Raw genomic sequence first — 16,479 nt, 5'->3', positions numbered from 1 at the left:
TTTGTGTACCTAAATCAGGAACAGAAATTTGATAATCAGTTCCTCTACAATCAGAATAAGATTTAAAAAGATCCAGTGTCTGCAGTGTTCAGGAAATGCATATGCTTTGTAAGAATGCTTTTTTTTTTTTTTTTTTTAAACAAACAAACAAACAAACACAACCCCCCAAAATTATTATAGGCAACCTTGCTGAATTGCTTTTAAAATATTCTTTACATTTATTAATGTTTATGGAAAATAACAAAATTCATCCATGTATAAATCTTACTTAATATGATGTTCCATAAAATTGTATGACCAAGCTTTTTAACTGTTTGAGGTCATGATTATTTTAGCATAATCACTATTGCAAATGCTGTGGCAGTTTTGTATAAAGTCTAGTTAACAGTTTCACCAAGAAGAGGATATAAATCTTTATTCTTATTTTAGGAATATTAATTATATGGTTTTTCTTAAATCCAATCAGACAATTTAGTTTGCTTTAAGGGGTTGTGATTTTGTCTCTATTTTTGGTCATTCTTTCTACACAGGGAAAAAAGCTGAGAGAATCATAGAACAGCCAAAGTAAATCTACTGTGTGACTTGAATTCAAGACTTAAAGGTAAAAATCTCTTACCTGTTCCCTCTGAAATATCAGTGCAGAAGATTTTGGCTCTGGTTTCTCAAAAAAATGCAAGATATCCCCTGCTGAACTCCAGGTTGGTGTTTGTGACAAATTCCACTGTGTCAGGGAGCAGAGAGAGATGATATTTTGAGGGATGTGTGTGTATATATAACCACAGAAAGCTTCAAAGCTAGCTAGAGTTGTGTTCATGCAGTGTTTTCCTCCTAGATCAGCATGCAGACACCGTACCTACTGAAGGGTTACTTCAGTAGCTGGCTAAGAAGCTTGGGGTGAGAGCTCCACAGGGTTTAACACCGCCTGCTCAGCCTTCGCTTTTCCTGGACACCTTCACATTGTTGCTAGGTGATACAGAAACAAGCCTTTATCAGATGGCAAAAAGCAGGGCGACAGAGATAAAATTAGTAAAAAGGAAACTCCCCTATAAAAATCAAGTGATCTACAATAACGCTCAGACCTGACATTTATGTTGCATCTTTCATCCATAGAACTTCAAAGTACTTAATGAAAGAAGGGTAAGTATATACAATTCAGTCTCTTCTTTCCATGCTTGGGGATGGCAAGGTGCTATGTATCGATAGCAATGCAAATTGTAAAAGTCAAAGAGGAAGGAGTACTTCACTGTAGTTTCTGTAGCTAAAAAGTATTTAAATGGTGCCGGATGCAGACAAAATGGTTTGTCAAATATTTGGTCATTTTAACCATTTCGAGTCATGAACTGACACTCTAGAGGGTGACAGTGTAAGCTGAGAGGTTTGTACAAGGATTTCTCCATACGATAACGATGCAGTATAGATTATCATTTACCTCGCAGATTGTATTTAGTCTGTACCTTTCCCTCTCTCACTTTTTCTCCTAATCTTGCTGATTTACCTTAGTATAAATTAGACCAAATATGTTAGAGATTACCTCACTGATTTTACAAGTATCTTAAAATTGAAACAGAAATAATCCTAGTCCTAGATACAAGATCTTAAATAAAGCATCAAGCTGTACAAATGGAAAAATACAAGGACAAGTTCCAGTACTGTGGAAAAACTCTGTAAAAGATCTAACTTCTTTAAACACAAAACTTATAACGATTTCTCTAACAACCAAAATAATTCACCTAGCTTCCTCCTGAGTAGTTGATTCAGATTCCTGTCAAGTTGATTCCACCTTTCTGTCATGGTGTGACATTTACATGTCTTGGGTTTTGGGTTTGTTTTTTTTTTAATTATTTATGTATATACTTGAATTGTATATGCATATATTCTGGCACTACCTTGGCCAAAATCTAAAAGCAGAAAGTTGGTTCTGAATCAAAAAATGTGTTGAATGACATGGTACACAGGATATAATGTCTGCAAGTGTGAATGATGACCGGATAAACTTTACCTATACAATACCTTCCAGTAATTTAAACACATGAGTTAAGGGGGTTTCCATAAGGCAAGTTTCTATGTGGCTTCCCTTGCCAGTGTGGGTTTTTTTGGGGGGGGGTGGGGGGGGGGTGGCTTTTTTGGATTGGAGAGTAGAATTTGCTAACAGTGGCTTACGGGGTCTATCCTGATACTAGGCAGGTTCCGAATATTGGTGGGATGTTAAAAATATTAAAACAAACTGCACTACCTCATGAATTTATAGGAAGTGTCAGTATTTCAAGAGAGGTGGGGGGTGTGCCCCCTCATAACAGCAAAACGATATAACTTGGTTTTCAGTTTTCAATTCAGAATGCAGTTCCATTCTCAAACAGCTAACCTCAGTTAAAATATGCATAATTTTGTCTTCACAGTTAATTTTTTTTTTTTAATTAATAAGTGGAATATGAGACAAGTTTCTAACTTGAAAATCAACACTGTCCAGGGGAAATAGTAATAGATGAGTTTTACTCCAGAGAGTAAAACAGTTAGCAAACAAGAACCTAGTGTAGAATTTCATAAAGTAGCCTGGGGTCTTTGTGTGATTGGTTTTAAATCTCTGCTTCAGAAAGAGAGATGGATGAGCCTGGCTGTTGTATGAAAAATTGAGAAGTTTCAAGGGTTTAGACTTAAAGCAGCTCGGCAAAGTCAGGAGCTATTTAGTCTCTTGTAGACAGGGTTTTCCCGTTAAAGCAGAAAGGCTCCCATGCAAAGGTCATTAAGGTTTTTTGTAAAACTTCTTTAAGAATTTCCCTTCTTTATATTGGGTGTCATGATGTCCATTTGTTTCACTTAATGAGTAATGCACAATGCATTTAAGAATCTGAAATACTGGTAGTTCTCTGTCTTTGAACTCATTCCTGGACTTCTATAAAGTTCATGCCAAATCACATCCATATGTGGCAATATGGGGAAAATGGTGGGGATGTACTTTTTTTAAACTCCTTTTGCTACTCTGTGTAGCAATATATTTCTGTGATTTCTTCGCTCCAGTCTCCCTTCCAGTGAGATCATCCCAGTGTAAAAGTGGTATGCTATTTATTCCACAAATGCAGTATGTTTCCCTAATTCCTGTTTCGGTTTCTTTTTTATTTCTGGATGTCCCCTTCATGCTTCTATTTCACAGAAACTGTACATATTGACAATGAAGTCTACTTTCCGTTTTGGCAATTGCATCAGGCAGCTTCAGTAAAACCTTAAGAACTACTGTGGGTGGTTTTGTCACAGGTGATAGCTAGTGTGCTCATACAGTACTATTTCCTGTGCTGTCTTCCTCTATTGCAGCCCCACTGTCTGCCCTTACCGAGGTCTTGGCTATAACCACAACAGTATTTATTAGTACTAGCCATTAATAGCCCTGTTTAGCATATTCCTATTGGTAAAATGGCACAGAGAGGCACAGATGATCTAGAGTTTAAGAAATAGTTTTGGCACAGAACTATGCTTAAATTCTTTTCTTTAGCAGATAAATTGACACAGTACTTAAGTATTCTGATATATATTAGTCTATTGACAGAACAAACAGTAAGTGTAATAATACAATCAGCACGTGCATTAGTTGGCCAAGATACACACATACTTACATAACTGTTCTTTGCATTATCATAAAACTGACATTTCCATAACAATTTTGTTATTAGTAAAAATAATCTTTGATTCTATGTTTCAGAGTAAGCAAGCTGTGGAAAAAACAACAAAAATCTCAAAAAGTTGTAAGAGAAAAGAAGAAAGAAAAAAAGAAGAAAAGTCAGGTCATTTCCAGACATCTCCATTCTCAAAAGATTCATGAAAAATCTATGAAAGGCGTTATACATGCTTCCAAACCACTGTCTGTGCAATATTCAGAGTTTAAGAAGGTGTATAGAGAATGAAAATGTTCTTACAAGGTGAAGATGCATCTGTATATTCATTTGAAATGGGATTAGGGTATGAAAAGAAAACTATTATGGCAATTATGTAAGTTGGGTGTCAAACACTTGGAGCTTTGAATGAATGTTATTTGACATGGAGACAATCAGAATCCAGAATCGATCCTTGATGTATTACACTGCATCCTTACTGTGAAATTATTGTAGAAATTTAATTGATTATCAATTGTATAATATAAAACAGTATTCCAAATTTGGATACCTACTATTATGTATGTCCGCATTCACAGTGGCCAAACAGGTTGTTTCTTCCCATTCTATAGCACCACTGAGCAGCTATAATTCTAGCTGAACGTTCACTTGATGGGCTGAAAGGAACTTGGTTCAAGTTCCTATATTTAGATATTCAATTGGAACATTTTCAGTGAAGTCTGAATGAGATAAGCAAATGCAGACTTCCCCTGCCCAATCTGAAATAATGAGTTTTTATTTACAGTTAAAAATAGTGACAAAGTACACAGGGAAAACTCACTGAAAGAGCTATCATATTTTGTGCCACTCTCCCATGTGCAACCCCTTTAATGTCATGTGTGTTTGTAGGGAACAGATGAATTCTAGAGTGCCAGAACAGTATTTCTCCAAAATGGCTTGAAATTTTTTATACAGCTCTTTAGGTGATAAAATAGCCAAGAAAATAATTATTAGTTGGGAAACTATTATTTTATTTCTATAAAGCAATATGGACAGAGTTAAAGGTACCTGTATCACATTTGCTCTGCAGCTTGCACTGCTAATGTAAGTTTTGGCACTGCACGGTAAAGATGCATTTTATTTTTAAGAGTAGACAAGACAAAGCAAGCAAAGGTATACTAAATCAGAAGTTACCTCCTTTCTATTTTGAAATAATTGGTTTTCAAAACATCTCTTTCATCCTAATACTGAAAACAGTGTTTCATGTTGGCAATCTCTCTTCTGTCAAAGGATATCCCAGTCTTTTGGAATAAATTCAGAGCTGCATCTCATTTGAACTGGCACACTTGGCAAAGGAGCTGATTATGCCCGATGGCTTCTTACATGAGGAGGAAAGACTAAAGGAAGGGATCATAATTGTTTTAATGACCATGTTTGATATTTTACTGACTTTTTTCTATCCATAGGCATCCAGAGCAGTTCCTATATACTTGAGCCACTTATTTTGCTGCCCCCCTCCCAGTTGTGCAGGAAAAACTGCTTTAGAGCATCATGAAGCGATTCAGTTCAGGAATGGTTAAAGGCTAAAACTAGCATTGCCAAATTATTGAAATCAGTGTATTTGTATTTGAATTTGCAGGTGTAGAGCAAATGTGTGACATTTTGACAGGACCCAAACATAATTATAATCTGTGTCACAGTTTGCTCTTAGGAGCTCTTAGAATTGGAGAGAATTGCATCCAGTTGCCATCTAATCCCTGCTAAGAAAAATTACAGATGACAAGGCAAATTGTGTAAATTAAAAAAAAAAAGCCAGTTGTAGTCACTCTTTTTTTAAATCTCTATTTTAGAGGCAGTTGACATTTTACATAGCAGAAATTAAATGTGGTTGAATTTTAGAATTTTTAAATTTTAGGAACAGATATATTAAAAATTTAAACATCCATGCAAAAGGTATAAAAATACAATATATTATCAAGGGAAAATTAGGTATACATTTTCTTTTCAAGTTTTATAAAAAGCAGTTTTAATTTTAAACTTTTCTGGATTATGCCTAGTCCCAGTTATTAAGATTAAGAAGTGCCATGATGGCTTAAAAAGAGAAAAAAGAATATGATGAGTTACAAAGAACTGAATTATCAACGTTAATGACAAATCTATGACTTAGAAAGTAGTTACTTCTACTTTGTATCATTGATCTTTTCAAATTTTCTGTGATAGCTGTTGGGAACCTATTGAGAGAGGTCTATTGATAAGATACAACCACAGTAAAGAAAAACAGAAGCAATTTTGCATCTAAATATTTTCATTGTAGTTTAATTAAAACATTTCTTTCTGATTGGGAAATAGAGTAATGGGGGGGGGTGGGGGGTTTAGCATATATGCTATAGTCCATGTTATGATCGCACACTGCCATATTAGCGTAATGATAGTAGTAGCTTGAGCATCACACCAGCTACATATGTTGGGTCCTCTGGCCAAACCAGAGACTTAGGGACATCGAGACAGCACTTGTTCCTTCCATGGCTGACTTCTGCGAGTTTGGGAATTGGACAGTGTAGATTGAGAGAAGTGTGAATCGGCTGAGGTAAGAGCAAAAGATCTTATTCACATGTTGTTTAATAGTGTTTTCAAGGAAATGATAGGTCCTTCTGAATTGATAGTTGATTAATGTAGAAACAGAAGATCTTTTAGGATCAATATAATTGAAGTGATTGAACTATTTTTATTTTGTACTTTATTACCAAAGGCCAGATTTTTGTGGCCAAGATGCCCAACATGGAAGCCACTGCTGAAGTGTATGGTTTACTCTGTTAGTAGGCTTAGGAAACATATCAAGAGTTGGAATTCCAGGAGGATTTGGCCATCCTCTTCCCTTAGTGAAGGAAGTCCAGTCCATTCAGGTGAAGCTGTAATTCACAGCTGGAGAAACTTGCACTACAACTGCTCATAATACTCCTGTGTAGAGAACATGATTCATGAGGGATGTCAATTTGGCACCTGCTAGGTGTCCTTCTTAAACATTAAAAAAATGTTTTAAAAATACATAAATGCAATCAAATCTTGCACAAAGTCTTCCTTGGCTTTAAAAACGTGTGATCACGTATGAAAAGTTATTTCTATTCATGCTTTGTATTACTCTACAGAACTTGCAAAGCTGTATGGATGTACCGTGTACTCCTTTTCTACGCTAGGAATAATTCATTCTGAGGTTGTACATGGTCTATAGAATTACTTGGAGCTGCTTTCCTTCTCAGCAGCTTGAACTTTGTTGTTGTCATCTGCTATACCAGGCAAGCAGAAAATAAGTTTATGTTTAGAGCATCAAACCACTGTGAGTTTTAACATTGATTATATTCAGTGTAACTGAAGGTAGGAACCATTTCAATTTAAAGTATTAAGAGTTCTATAAATGAAGATTCTCAAGTTTGTCAACGTAAAGAAAATATGGGCTTAATTAGGGATCATGACATTCAAGTAATCCAAAATAGCTTTTTCTCAAATGAATTTTAAAATTCACATTAATTTTGTACACATTACTTTATTGTTGTTACCATCTAAGAGCTGAATTACACAGAGATAAATGATAGTTATTTCTGTTACAAGGAAAACTACGTTTCTGGATGGAATGGTATTTTGAATGGTAAAAGGGGATTAAGAAATGCAGTTTCTGTCTCTGCCCTTCCTTTCCTTTATGTTTTTGACTCTGTACTCCTTATTTATACCATATTCTTCCACATCATTATTCCTGTGCCTTTATAATCATATGTAACCCAGCTGGGACAATCAGCAGCAAATGTTATTGAAGTTAGCAAAACCAAGAAGTTAGTATTTTGAAACCTCAACTCGGCAGCATTTCTGATGAGCACAGATACTATTTTTTTAAAGTGGTAGAGAGAGAAAAACAGTTTCTCAAGTTAGTAAGCAGTAATCCAGCCTAGTTTTTAAAGCTTAGCACCACAATCTGTTGTAGATCCAGAACTGGACCGGTACTAGTACAGAACAGTGAAGATAAGTACTCTGGATGGTGTATGACTTTTCTAATAGTGGGTTAGGGAATAGAGAATCAACTGATTTTTCTACAGTACAAGTGGGAACTGACTCACATTTAAGATCTTCCCTCAACCACCAAAATAAGTGTGATTGGAGTCATTTGACTTTGCAAACTCATGCTCGGAGTTCAGCCCAACCACCAAAACCAGTGTGCACATACTGAGATTTCTGCAGTGTGGCCAGAGACTTGATAAATCGCAATGAACTAATCAGAAATTAAAGGGTGGGGAGAGACTTTTGCCGTTAACTTTTTTGCTTTGTGGATGAGCTAAGGTGAACCAGTGTGGTCCATGCACATCTGTAATGTTTTGTTGTTGATCCTTCCTGTTCAAGGTGTATGATGGGGTATGTTACTGGTTTAGGGTATACCTCCATAGAAATGTCCTAGACTACATACGAAAATAGGTGCTGCGTATGTATTTAAAGCTGCCAAGAAAATGCTTTGTTGGGCACAATCAGGCACTCTGAATGTAGTTGATCTATTTGGCAATGTGATAGGAGAACTTCTGTGCAGATGAAGTACTGGCAAGTCTTGAGAAAAGGAAAAGAAAGGTGGACCGTTTCTAACTTTAGCTCTTACAACTTCCATTAATTTGTTTGTCCTAGCTTTAAATAGAACGTTGTATCTTTCAAGTTTAATTTCTACATGAATATCAACTTTATCTAACAAATGTATCTTAAAGTAGGCTTAAAGAGACAGGGCACTATGTTGGAAAAATCAATTTTGTATACTTTTACTTGGGTAAAGATTAGAAAAGAAATGCAAGTTTCTATTATCTTTTAAAATAATGATATATATTCTTTGGCTTTGTTCCTATCCACACTTTGAAGCTCTACTTTTTAAGATGCCTGTAGTTGTATATGTAAATATTTTATTTTTGAATGTAATCAGCCACTTTAAAATTTCCTTTTAGCTTTTCAGTTCCCTAGTGCTTCACAACTCTTACCTATGTTCTGGTGATTTTTTTTGTCCCCTCACAAATTCAGGATGACAAATTAGCAAGTAAATTCAGACTGTCCTACTCTGACATTACAAAGTAGCCGTATTTAGTTGACAATTTCCGTGAAGGATTACTGCTGCTTTCAGTTACTAGAGACTGTAGACTTTGAGAACTTTTGAACGCAAGATAGTGATGGTGTTTCCACAAGTGGAGTTTTCATAGTGTGTATATAATGAAACGTAGGAACAATGAAAAACAGAAATAATACAGATATTGAATGTTGAGGAATGTTGCAATTTCAAGTCAGTATATGTCAATATAATGCAATGGGCTGATGGGGCTGGGAGAGTATTTGGCGGTTTCGGGAACAGTTCAGGCTGGTGTGGTAAGGCTACCCAGCCTGGTCAGACCGGATCATCCCCTGGTTGTAATCCTCAGGGCCCTGTTCAGAAAACCGTTCACACGCACGTCATGAAAACGGGACGCCATTACTTGTCGAGGCGAGGGCAGAGGAGCAGGGGCTGGCTCCCCAGCTTGCCTCCCTCCTCTCTACCCTGTGAACTAATTGGGACGTGTATCACTTTGCCGAACGATGAGGCACAAAATATAGAACCGGCGGAGGCCGCGGCTGGGTGGCTATCGCCCTTTTCCTCCGTGCACCCTCCCCACAGGTGTCCCGTGGGACTGTGGGTCCCACCCCACAGCACGCTGATGAAAACGCGACCCAGGAGGGCTGATCGCCGCCTTTAACGTAATTTTCTTCAGCTTCCTTGTGGCTGAGCGCGGCTGGCCGGCTCCGGCAGGCCACCGCGGCCCCCGCTCCCTCACCGTGCCCGCTGCGGCCTACTGCAGCGCCCGCGACGGCTGCCCGGGCCGGGCGCCGCCGGCAGCGCGGCCTCCGCGCAGCACCAGGCCCGCGGGCGGGCCCGCCCCTCCCGCCTGGGCCGGGCCGGGCCGGGCTGGGGGAGCGGGCCGCGCCTGCTGCCGGCGCGGAGGGGGGGCGCTGCAGCCCCGCGCTGCCGCCCGCCAGGCGCCGGCGCCGCGTCCCCGCCCCTCCGCCATGGCCGATGTGGAGGACGGGGACGAGCCGGGCGCCCCCCACTCGCACCCGGGCTCTGCGGGCTCCAAGGCGGGCGCCCCCGACAAGATGTTCTCGCTGAAGAAGTGGAACGCGGTGGCCATGTGGAGCTGGGACGTGGAGTGCGACACCTGCGCCATTTGCCGGGTGCAGGTCATGGGTAAGCGCCGGCCGGCAGGCCCCGGCCGCCATGGCCGCCGCCCCCGCGGCGGCGCAGGGGGCGCCGGCGCTTCAGCGGCGCCCAGCCGCGGTCCGGAGGGGTGCCCTGCCGCCGCGCCCTCTTCCCCTCGCACGGCGGGCGGAGGAGTGAGACGCGGTTTCCGGCAGAAGGGGGGGGGGCTGCCCTCGCCGCGCCTCCTCTTCCTCCCCCGCGCCTTTTCCTGAAGAAGAGGGGGGCCCTGCGGCCCTCGGTGTCCCTGGGCCGGAGCGCTCGAGGGTGCCACACGGGAGCGCGGCCCCGTGCGGTCACCTCGGGCTGCACGCAGCTGTCGGGGGAGCCGCCTCCCCCGGCGCCGCTCCCCTGGGCGGCCTCGGGCAGCCCTCCCTGCGCCGCCCCTCCTGCCGGGGGAGGCCGGAGCGCCCGCTGGGCTTCGGCCCGGCGCCTGTCAGCACGGGGAGCGGCGCTCGTCAAGCGGGTTGAGCTTGTGCCAGCGCCCGGAGGCGGGCTGCTGTTGTACCATCCCCGTCCTTTGCCAAGGCGCCTGCTTCGTGGACTCTGTTGGCAGACCCGGCAAGCGCCGAGTTACAGCCGAGCTGACCAGAGTGCTAGATGTGTGCTGCTGCCGTTGGGGGTTTTGGGTTTTTTTTAAGCAGCAGTTGTGGATGTAGATGTAAATTCAGTTTCCAAATCTGTTAATCCAGAGTCTCTGACGCTTTTACCCAAGCCTCCTAATCACCGGTGCAGTTTAACCCACGTGAAGGTACTGAAAAATCTATTGAAAAGTAAGGGGTTAGTTTACCTGGTTTTGAAATCTGGAGAATCTCTTTGAAAGCAGCCTCATCGTTGACTGGCATTACTGTTTTCTGACATCTTTTACAAATGTGATATTTATCTTGGATCTTTGAAAATTCTTTAAATTTTTCCTCTACCGTATATCTGTATCCGATTTTTACTATTGTGCTGAGTCATCCTATGCATAACTGTCCTCTCAGTTGGGCTTGGTACAGTCTGACAGGACAAATGACCCAACATTAGCTCCAGACCACCTTGCTTTTTGTAGGTCCAGGAACTACGATACTTGCAAATACAGTCAGGTTTTGGCTTAACAAAAGTGGGACAAAATATGCAATGCTGTCATTTCTCATGTGTGTTTTTACTGAGAACGTTCTGCGGAACAGAAAAGGCAAAAAGCTGTACTAGAAGAAAAAAAGATGCAGCCCAGACTGAAGTGATAGGAGATTTACCTTTTGCATAAGCATGACAAAGATTGTCTGTTCTTATATGGTGAACAGAGACCACTCTGGAAATACAAAATTTGGCTTCATCTCCCACGTGAGCCATAATTTTAAGAATGTATTTCCATGTTCTAGCTAGCCTGTTACAGGGCACTATAAAAAAGTCTTAAACGAACAAAATCTTACCCAGAACTTTTATAAAAGTTTAAAAAGAAAAAAAGTTAATTTATAATTTTTCATAAGTACTCCAAGGGGGTATTTTTCATCTGAAACTGGCAGAAAAATCTGGTAACCATTTTTTGAGAACAAACCACATTGTTAGAATGTGAAACTTGATCATTACTGACTTCAGTTTAGCAATTTCATGTTGACCCTGCCAGACCCGGTCTGGCTCCTGTAGAGCCACTGCGTCTGCAGTAACCTTAGGTTGGAGGCAGTGCCAGACTTAAGCTGGCGCTTGCTGAAAGTTAGTTTGTTTGATTTTTGCAAGGGAGGGAAGTGTTAGCTGGCTTAATTTTCTGCTGGTTTAACTCCTTGAATCAACATGGTCTTCAAGAATCACAGAAGCACAAGGGAAAGAAACAAAAATGCAGGTGTTAGCTGGGAAGTGCAGGATTGCAGTACTGACTTATATTTGCTTAACCTTTCAAACTGACACCCTTAGGGTTATGATGCAGGAGTGGGGACAGCTTACCTTGGTATGGTTGCAGTGACTTCTGTCTTCAGCACGCTCTGCTGCTTCTCTGTCTGCAACTGCAAATCTAGGGCTAGGAAAGGAAAGCTGCTTTTATAGCGACTACTAGTCTGCCACAGCTTACTGTCCTGCGTATTGAGGTGACCCCAGATCATTTTGCTTCGATGTACCATGATACAAGTTGAAGCAGTTTGGCTGAATCTTCCCTGCAGCTTGGCCCTTAATTTATTTTTCCACAGCATTTATAGGAACAGACAACAGGAAACTATTTGCTGCCTTACTTTTATCTCAATGAGGAAAGGGTAACTGTTTCAGAGTTTCTGTCCTCTTTGTTCTTTATTACCTGAGAAAATGAGGAATGTCTGGGCAGATGAATCTAAAATAGAAGTACCGGCCATATCTGGCAGAGAAAGCAAAAATACTCAAATCTAAATTCCTGTAGCACATTATGTTTCTGTCTTCTAGGAAAATACAGTCCAGCTAGTGACACATAGGCCAGGTCCAACCTGCAGGACACTTTTGTTTAAACTATTACCTTTTCTTTGGAGGAGATGAAGATGCGTTTGCTCCCGTAATAGTTGAACACTTTCTGTTGTGTGTGGTACATGCACATACATCTATGGCAGCCCATGTCAGGGCAAAGCAGAAACAAAGGCATTTTTCCACTGTATGTGTGTGGCACAGTACAAAGCCTGGAAGTTGTCACTTTTGCATCTTACTGAATCCTGAACCTGCCATTTGGTCCTATAGCCACAGATTGGAGTGCATAAGTATGATAGATATTATTAATTAGATATTGTTCCATGTTTATCTATTAATTTATATTATCAATTTGACCAGTATGTTTGCATGTGTATGTGACTCTTGTGAAAATTACATGCAGGTACTTGTTAAGGAAAACTACTATATAAAAAGTAGTAGGAGGTGGGGTTTGTGGTGAGAGATGTACAGCCTAAAATAAACCCCAAATTGTGAATGATTTCCTTAAAAGGAGATGCTGACATCTGAAAAACAAAGTCCTGTAATTAGGGTTTGGCTTTGTGCTTGCTCTGGCCTTAATATGCCTCAGTGCCTTGGCACAAATCTGCTGGTTGTTATATCTACAAAATGGAGAAGGCTTTTTTTCAGCAGAAGTTATGAAAATACCAAAGCAATGGAAAATAAACAAAACTTGTTGGGCAGTTTATAGTCCTTCTCATCTCTTTCACATCTATATTTCATTGTGATGTGCACTCTTTTAAAATTTAGGGGAGGGTTATTTAATGTTAAAGGGCTGAACTAGACATCAAAACTTGGGTTTTTTACCTTTGTAAATCGGTTTTAGAGTTTATATTTTCCTCTGATAAACCTATTCTTAAAATGGAATCCTGAGAATCAAATTGAGTTTTGTTCTTGTTTACTTTTAGATGCCTGTCTTAGATGTCAAGCTGAAAACAAACAAGAAGATTGTGTTGGTATGTAGTGATTTCATTCGCTTGTTTTTCAATTGAAGCTTCTCTCAGTAGGGTGCATTTTAAAGTTTGAGGGGAATACTGATTTTATTAATGCTCAAAAGTAAACTGGTGTTTTGTTCTGCATTGTGTCATCTTTTTACATTAGTAATATTTTATGTTTTATTTTTAAGCAGTAATGAAAATAGTTTTCACTTCAGACATGCCGTAGAACAAAACCGCTTCAAGTTTGCAGTCAACACATACGCAACTGAGAGGTTTAAGTTTCTCTCACCCTGAGCATAATTGAGGAGATGATAATGTACACTTTTGAAGTGGGTAGGAGAAGGCTACTTTTTTCTCTTCTGAGGTGCATGCCAGAAGACACAATGGTAATACCAATAAAAATCCTCTGTTCTGAAATAAATGTGTGTCTAGATTAGAAAGCAGTATTTTTCCCAGTCTTAATTCAGACATCGTGGAGGCAATTGCTTGTTTGTTCACTTTTCATTTGAAAAAGTGGAATCACTTGAGTTTGCTATAATGCTGTTTAAGCATAAACATGCTTTCAGTTACATACCAATGTATGCAAAAGCAAATCTTAACTTAATTCCGATACATTTAAATCAGAAATAGTAAAAATTGTCTCAAAGAGTTTGCTTTAAACCTTTAAGTTAACTTTTAAAGCAGTGGTGAACCTTTCCATGCCCTTGTTCTTTCTATTTTGAAGTATATATTCTCAAACTTAATCCACTGTTGTTTTTGATGATTGTTTTAATGAGAACAGGAATTTCATGTTCCAGGTATCTTAACTGGCTTGCTAAGCATCCTATTTTAGATAGTCAGAAAAAAAAAAAAAGCATAATTTACAACACTTCTGTGATTGGTACCCTTGTATTCCAGTAAGGAAAATGTGAACTAATAAGGGGAAAAAGCAAAGTAACTAATACTATTCAGGAGTAGATGGACAATAGATAACCCTTTTTGTTGTGCTGAAACAATTGTAGCCTGTGAATAACTTCTGGTCTAAGATCCCATTTCAAGGCTATATGCTGTGTCAAATGTGCCTCCTTGATATCATACATTTTAAGTTTAAACAGTGCATTTCGTATGAGAATTTGGTGATACGCTTTTGCGTGATAGTCAGTCAGTAGCGCATTGGCTATATTTTGGTACTGGGGAAGGTAAAGTAAAGAACTTGGATAGTTGCGCTGATTTCCTGGACAGAACTGATAAATGTGTTCATACATTCACAAAACAGTGTCACTATACAAGAAAGTGAGAATGTATGCATTTCTTTTTTTGTAGTTGGTAATAAGTAGAAGAATTGATGACAGAGAACTGACTATCATCAGAATGACCATAATAATCCAATCTCAGTGGATAAATCAGTGATGACCTGTTTTGTCTCTAAAGCTTGCAGTGGTTATAAACATCTAAGAATGATAGTTTGGACCTTGCTGCAGGTGTTGATTGGACAGCTGAGTGTGACTGGAACATGTTCTTTCTTCTCTTTCAGTGGTTTGGGGAGAATGCAATCATTCCTTCCACAATTGCTGCATGTCCTTGTGGGTGAAACAGAATAATCGCTGTCCCCTCTGCCAGCAGGACTGGGTAGTTCAGAGAATAGGCAAATAAAAACACTGGAAGGTTTTTTTTGTTGTTGTTGAACTTGTTGAAATAGTGTATGTCTTATGCCATATGCTCATACAAAAGAATGGAACATGTCAATCATGGCATGATTTATTTAGTTTATCTGCTACAAGGTCAGTGTAGTTTTGTTGTATGCTCTTTGCTGTACGAGGAGGCAATGGTCAGTCCTACTGCAGATATTTCCACAACTGAAAAAAGAGAGAGACTACCTTAACAAATATATCTGTTACAATTTGAGTGTTAACTGTATCAGAGCATAGAAATGTGGTGGTGCAGATTATACCCTAAATACAGTTTATTTAATGTTTTTGCATAGATAAATGAATTAATTTGAAAGGGTGACCTTACCTGTAAGTCTGATATGCTGCGTATTTGCTGTCAGGATAAAGAAGTTGTTTTCTAAGTAATATTGTATACAAAAACACCGTTGGTGAGTTTTTTAGAAAGTATTCTGTTTTTTGATCTAAAATGAATAGTGTGTAAAGCATTTGCTATGTGCTTTTTCCATCACACTATACTAAACATTTCTAATGTAGGTTTTCTTTATGACTTTAGAAAATTTTGTTTTGTTGTATCTCTAAGTCTGTTGCTGTGTTACGTTGTATACATGATTTCTACAACCATAGTATTAAAATTTAACCACATTAATAATTATTCTATTTATATTTCTGTTAAAGATCATGGAAACATGTATTTTTAATCCAGAGACTTTGGTACAAAGACACATATTTGGTATCAGTTAACTAGGGGCATAAACAATCTCACTGGTTAGCTGACTGATATAGAAAGCAAACAAAACTGATAATTTAAATATCCTAAGGAAAGCAGGTACTAATCAAATCTAGAGAAAAATGTTAAATTGTGGTTTCATGAAAATTCAGTTAATAGAGATTTCTTTGTCATCATTTTATTGGTTACAGTGTTTTAGAAGTGGGAGAAAGCATTGTTTCATTTTTGTGAAAATCCTCAATGTATCATCTTTTTTATATGAATTGTGATTTTTTTTTTCTTATATATATTTAAGTGCTTGCCTCTGAGTTTGTCTTTTCCCTGAATATCCAAAGTAGTTACTATTAATCTGAACATATGCTGTGGGGGTTTTTTTAGTATATGCAATAGAGAGGTTGAATTACTGCTCAAGTCTGTAACAAATTCAGACTTAATAAAATGGTTAATAAACCTGGGCAAAATTGAAGTAATATTATATGCATATCATTGTTTACTTCAAAATTATGATCTTAATTGTTTAAGATAATGCATTTCTCAGCAGATGTATTTGTGTCTAGTTCTGTTTAAGTATATTTAAAGAGGTTTATCTTCACTGTATAAAGTAGTTCCAATGGCAATCTTTGTGTCATCAAGCATACATGCAGAGTTTACTGTGTTTTTGTTTAATACTTGTAATCTTGTTTTTAAAATGTTTTAAATTTTTTAAATACAGCTTTTGTCTCATTGCACACTGAGATCAAAAAAATCCTCTGTGTCACTGTTACAGTGTATCACATTAGTTGTTATTAACCCAGATGATGTCTGTCTTAAAATTGAAAACAAATATAAAATAGGTTAACAGTAGTAATGAAGTGTGTATAGCATTTACGTTGTTGTGGAGTATTTCTGTTTGTGTAAAAGGATTCTTCCTAAAATGATTGCAAAA

The 16,479-nt window shown here is 38.9% G+C and overlaps 1 protein-coding gene and 1 long non-coding RNA gene across 3 annotated transcripts in view; one reads left to right on the top strand and one right to left on the bottom strand.

Annotated features, from left to right (window-relative positions):
• LOC115346981 overlaps positions 1–11,794 on the bottom strand; it is a 23,940-nt gene extending 12,146 nt beyond the window's left edge. The window contains exons 1-2 of the long non-coding RNA XR_003925338.2: positions 11,743–11,794; positions 617–721 (exon numbers count right to left, since the gene is read on the bottom strand). This is a non-coding gene — a long non-coding RNA (uncharacterized LOC115346981). The remainder of the gene's footprint in view (positions 1–616; positions 722–11,742) is intronic.
• On the top strand, positions 9,549–16,397 carry RNF7 (ring finger protein 7). Of its 2 annotated transcripts, none has more exons than XM_030027737.2 (3): positions 9,549–9,806; positions 13,149–13,196; positions 14,692–14,748. In XM_030027737.2, exons 1-3 carry the CDS (start codon positions 9,636–9,638, stop codon positions 14,746–14,748), a joined length of 276 nt encoding a protein of 91 aa, XP_029883597.1. In that variant the 5' UTR covers positions 9,549–9,635. The 2 variants fall into 2 exon arrangements, with proteins under 2 accessions (XP_029883597.1, XP_029883596.1); XM_030027736.2 differs by having other exon boundaries at positions 9,579–9,813; positions 14,692–16,397.
• The last annotated feature ends 82 nt before the right edge of the window (positions 16,398–16,479 follow it).

This window comes from Aquila chrysaetos, chromosome 10 (genome assembly GCF_900496995.4).
Source record: "Aquila chrysaetos chrysaetos chromosome 10, bAquChr1.4, whole genome shotgun sequence".
In the NCBI taxonomy this organism is placed as follows: domain Eukaryota; kingdom Metazoa; phylum Chordata; class Aves; order Accipitriformes; family Accipitridae; genus Aquila; species Aquila chrysaetos.
This window is presented reverse-complemented; position numbering and strand designations above follow the sequence as displayed.

What these genes read in the sequence shown, in the direction of transcription:
- RNF7 (XM_030027736.2), top strand. Translation starts at nt 9,636, where the DNA reads ATGGCCGATGTGGAGGACGGGGACGAGCCGGGCGCCCCCCACTCGCAC. An exon ending in TTGCCGGGTGCAGGTCATGG is followed by an intron (nt 9,814 to 13,148) that starts GTAAGCGCCGGC and finishes GTTTACTTTTAG; the next exon opens with ATGCCTGTCTTAGATGTCAA. An exon ending in CAAACAAGAAGATTGTGTTG is followed by an intron (nt 13,197 to 14,691) that starts GTATGTAGTGAT and finishes CTTCTCTTTCAG; the next exon opens with TGGTTTGGGGAGAATGCAAT.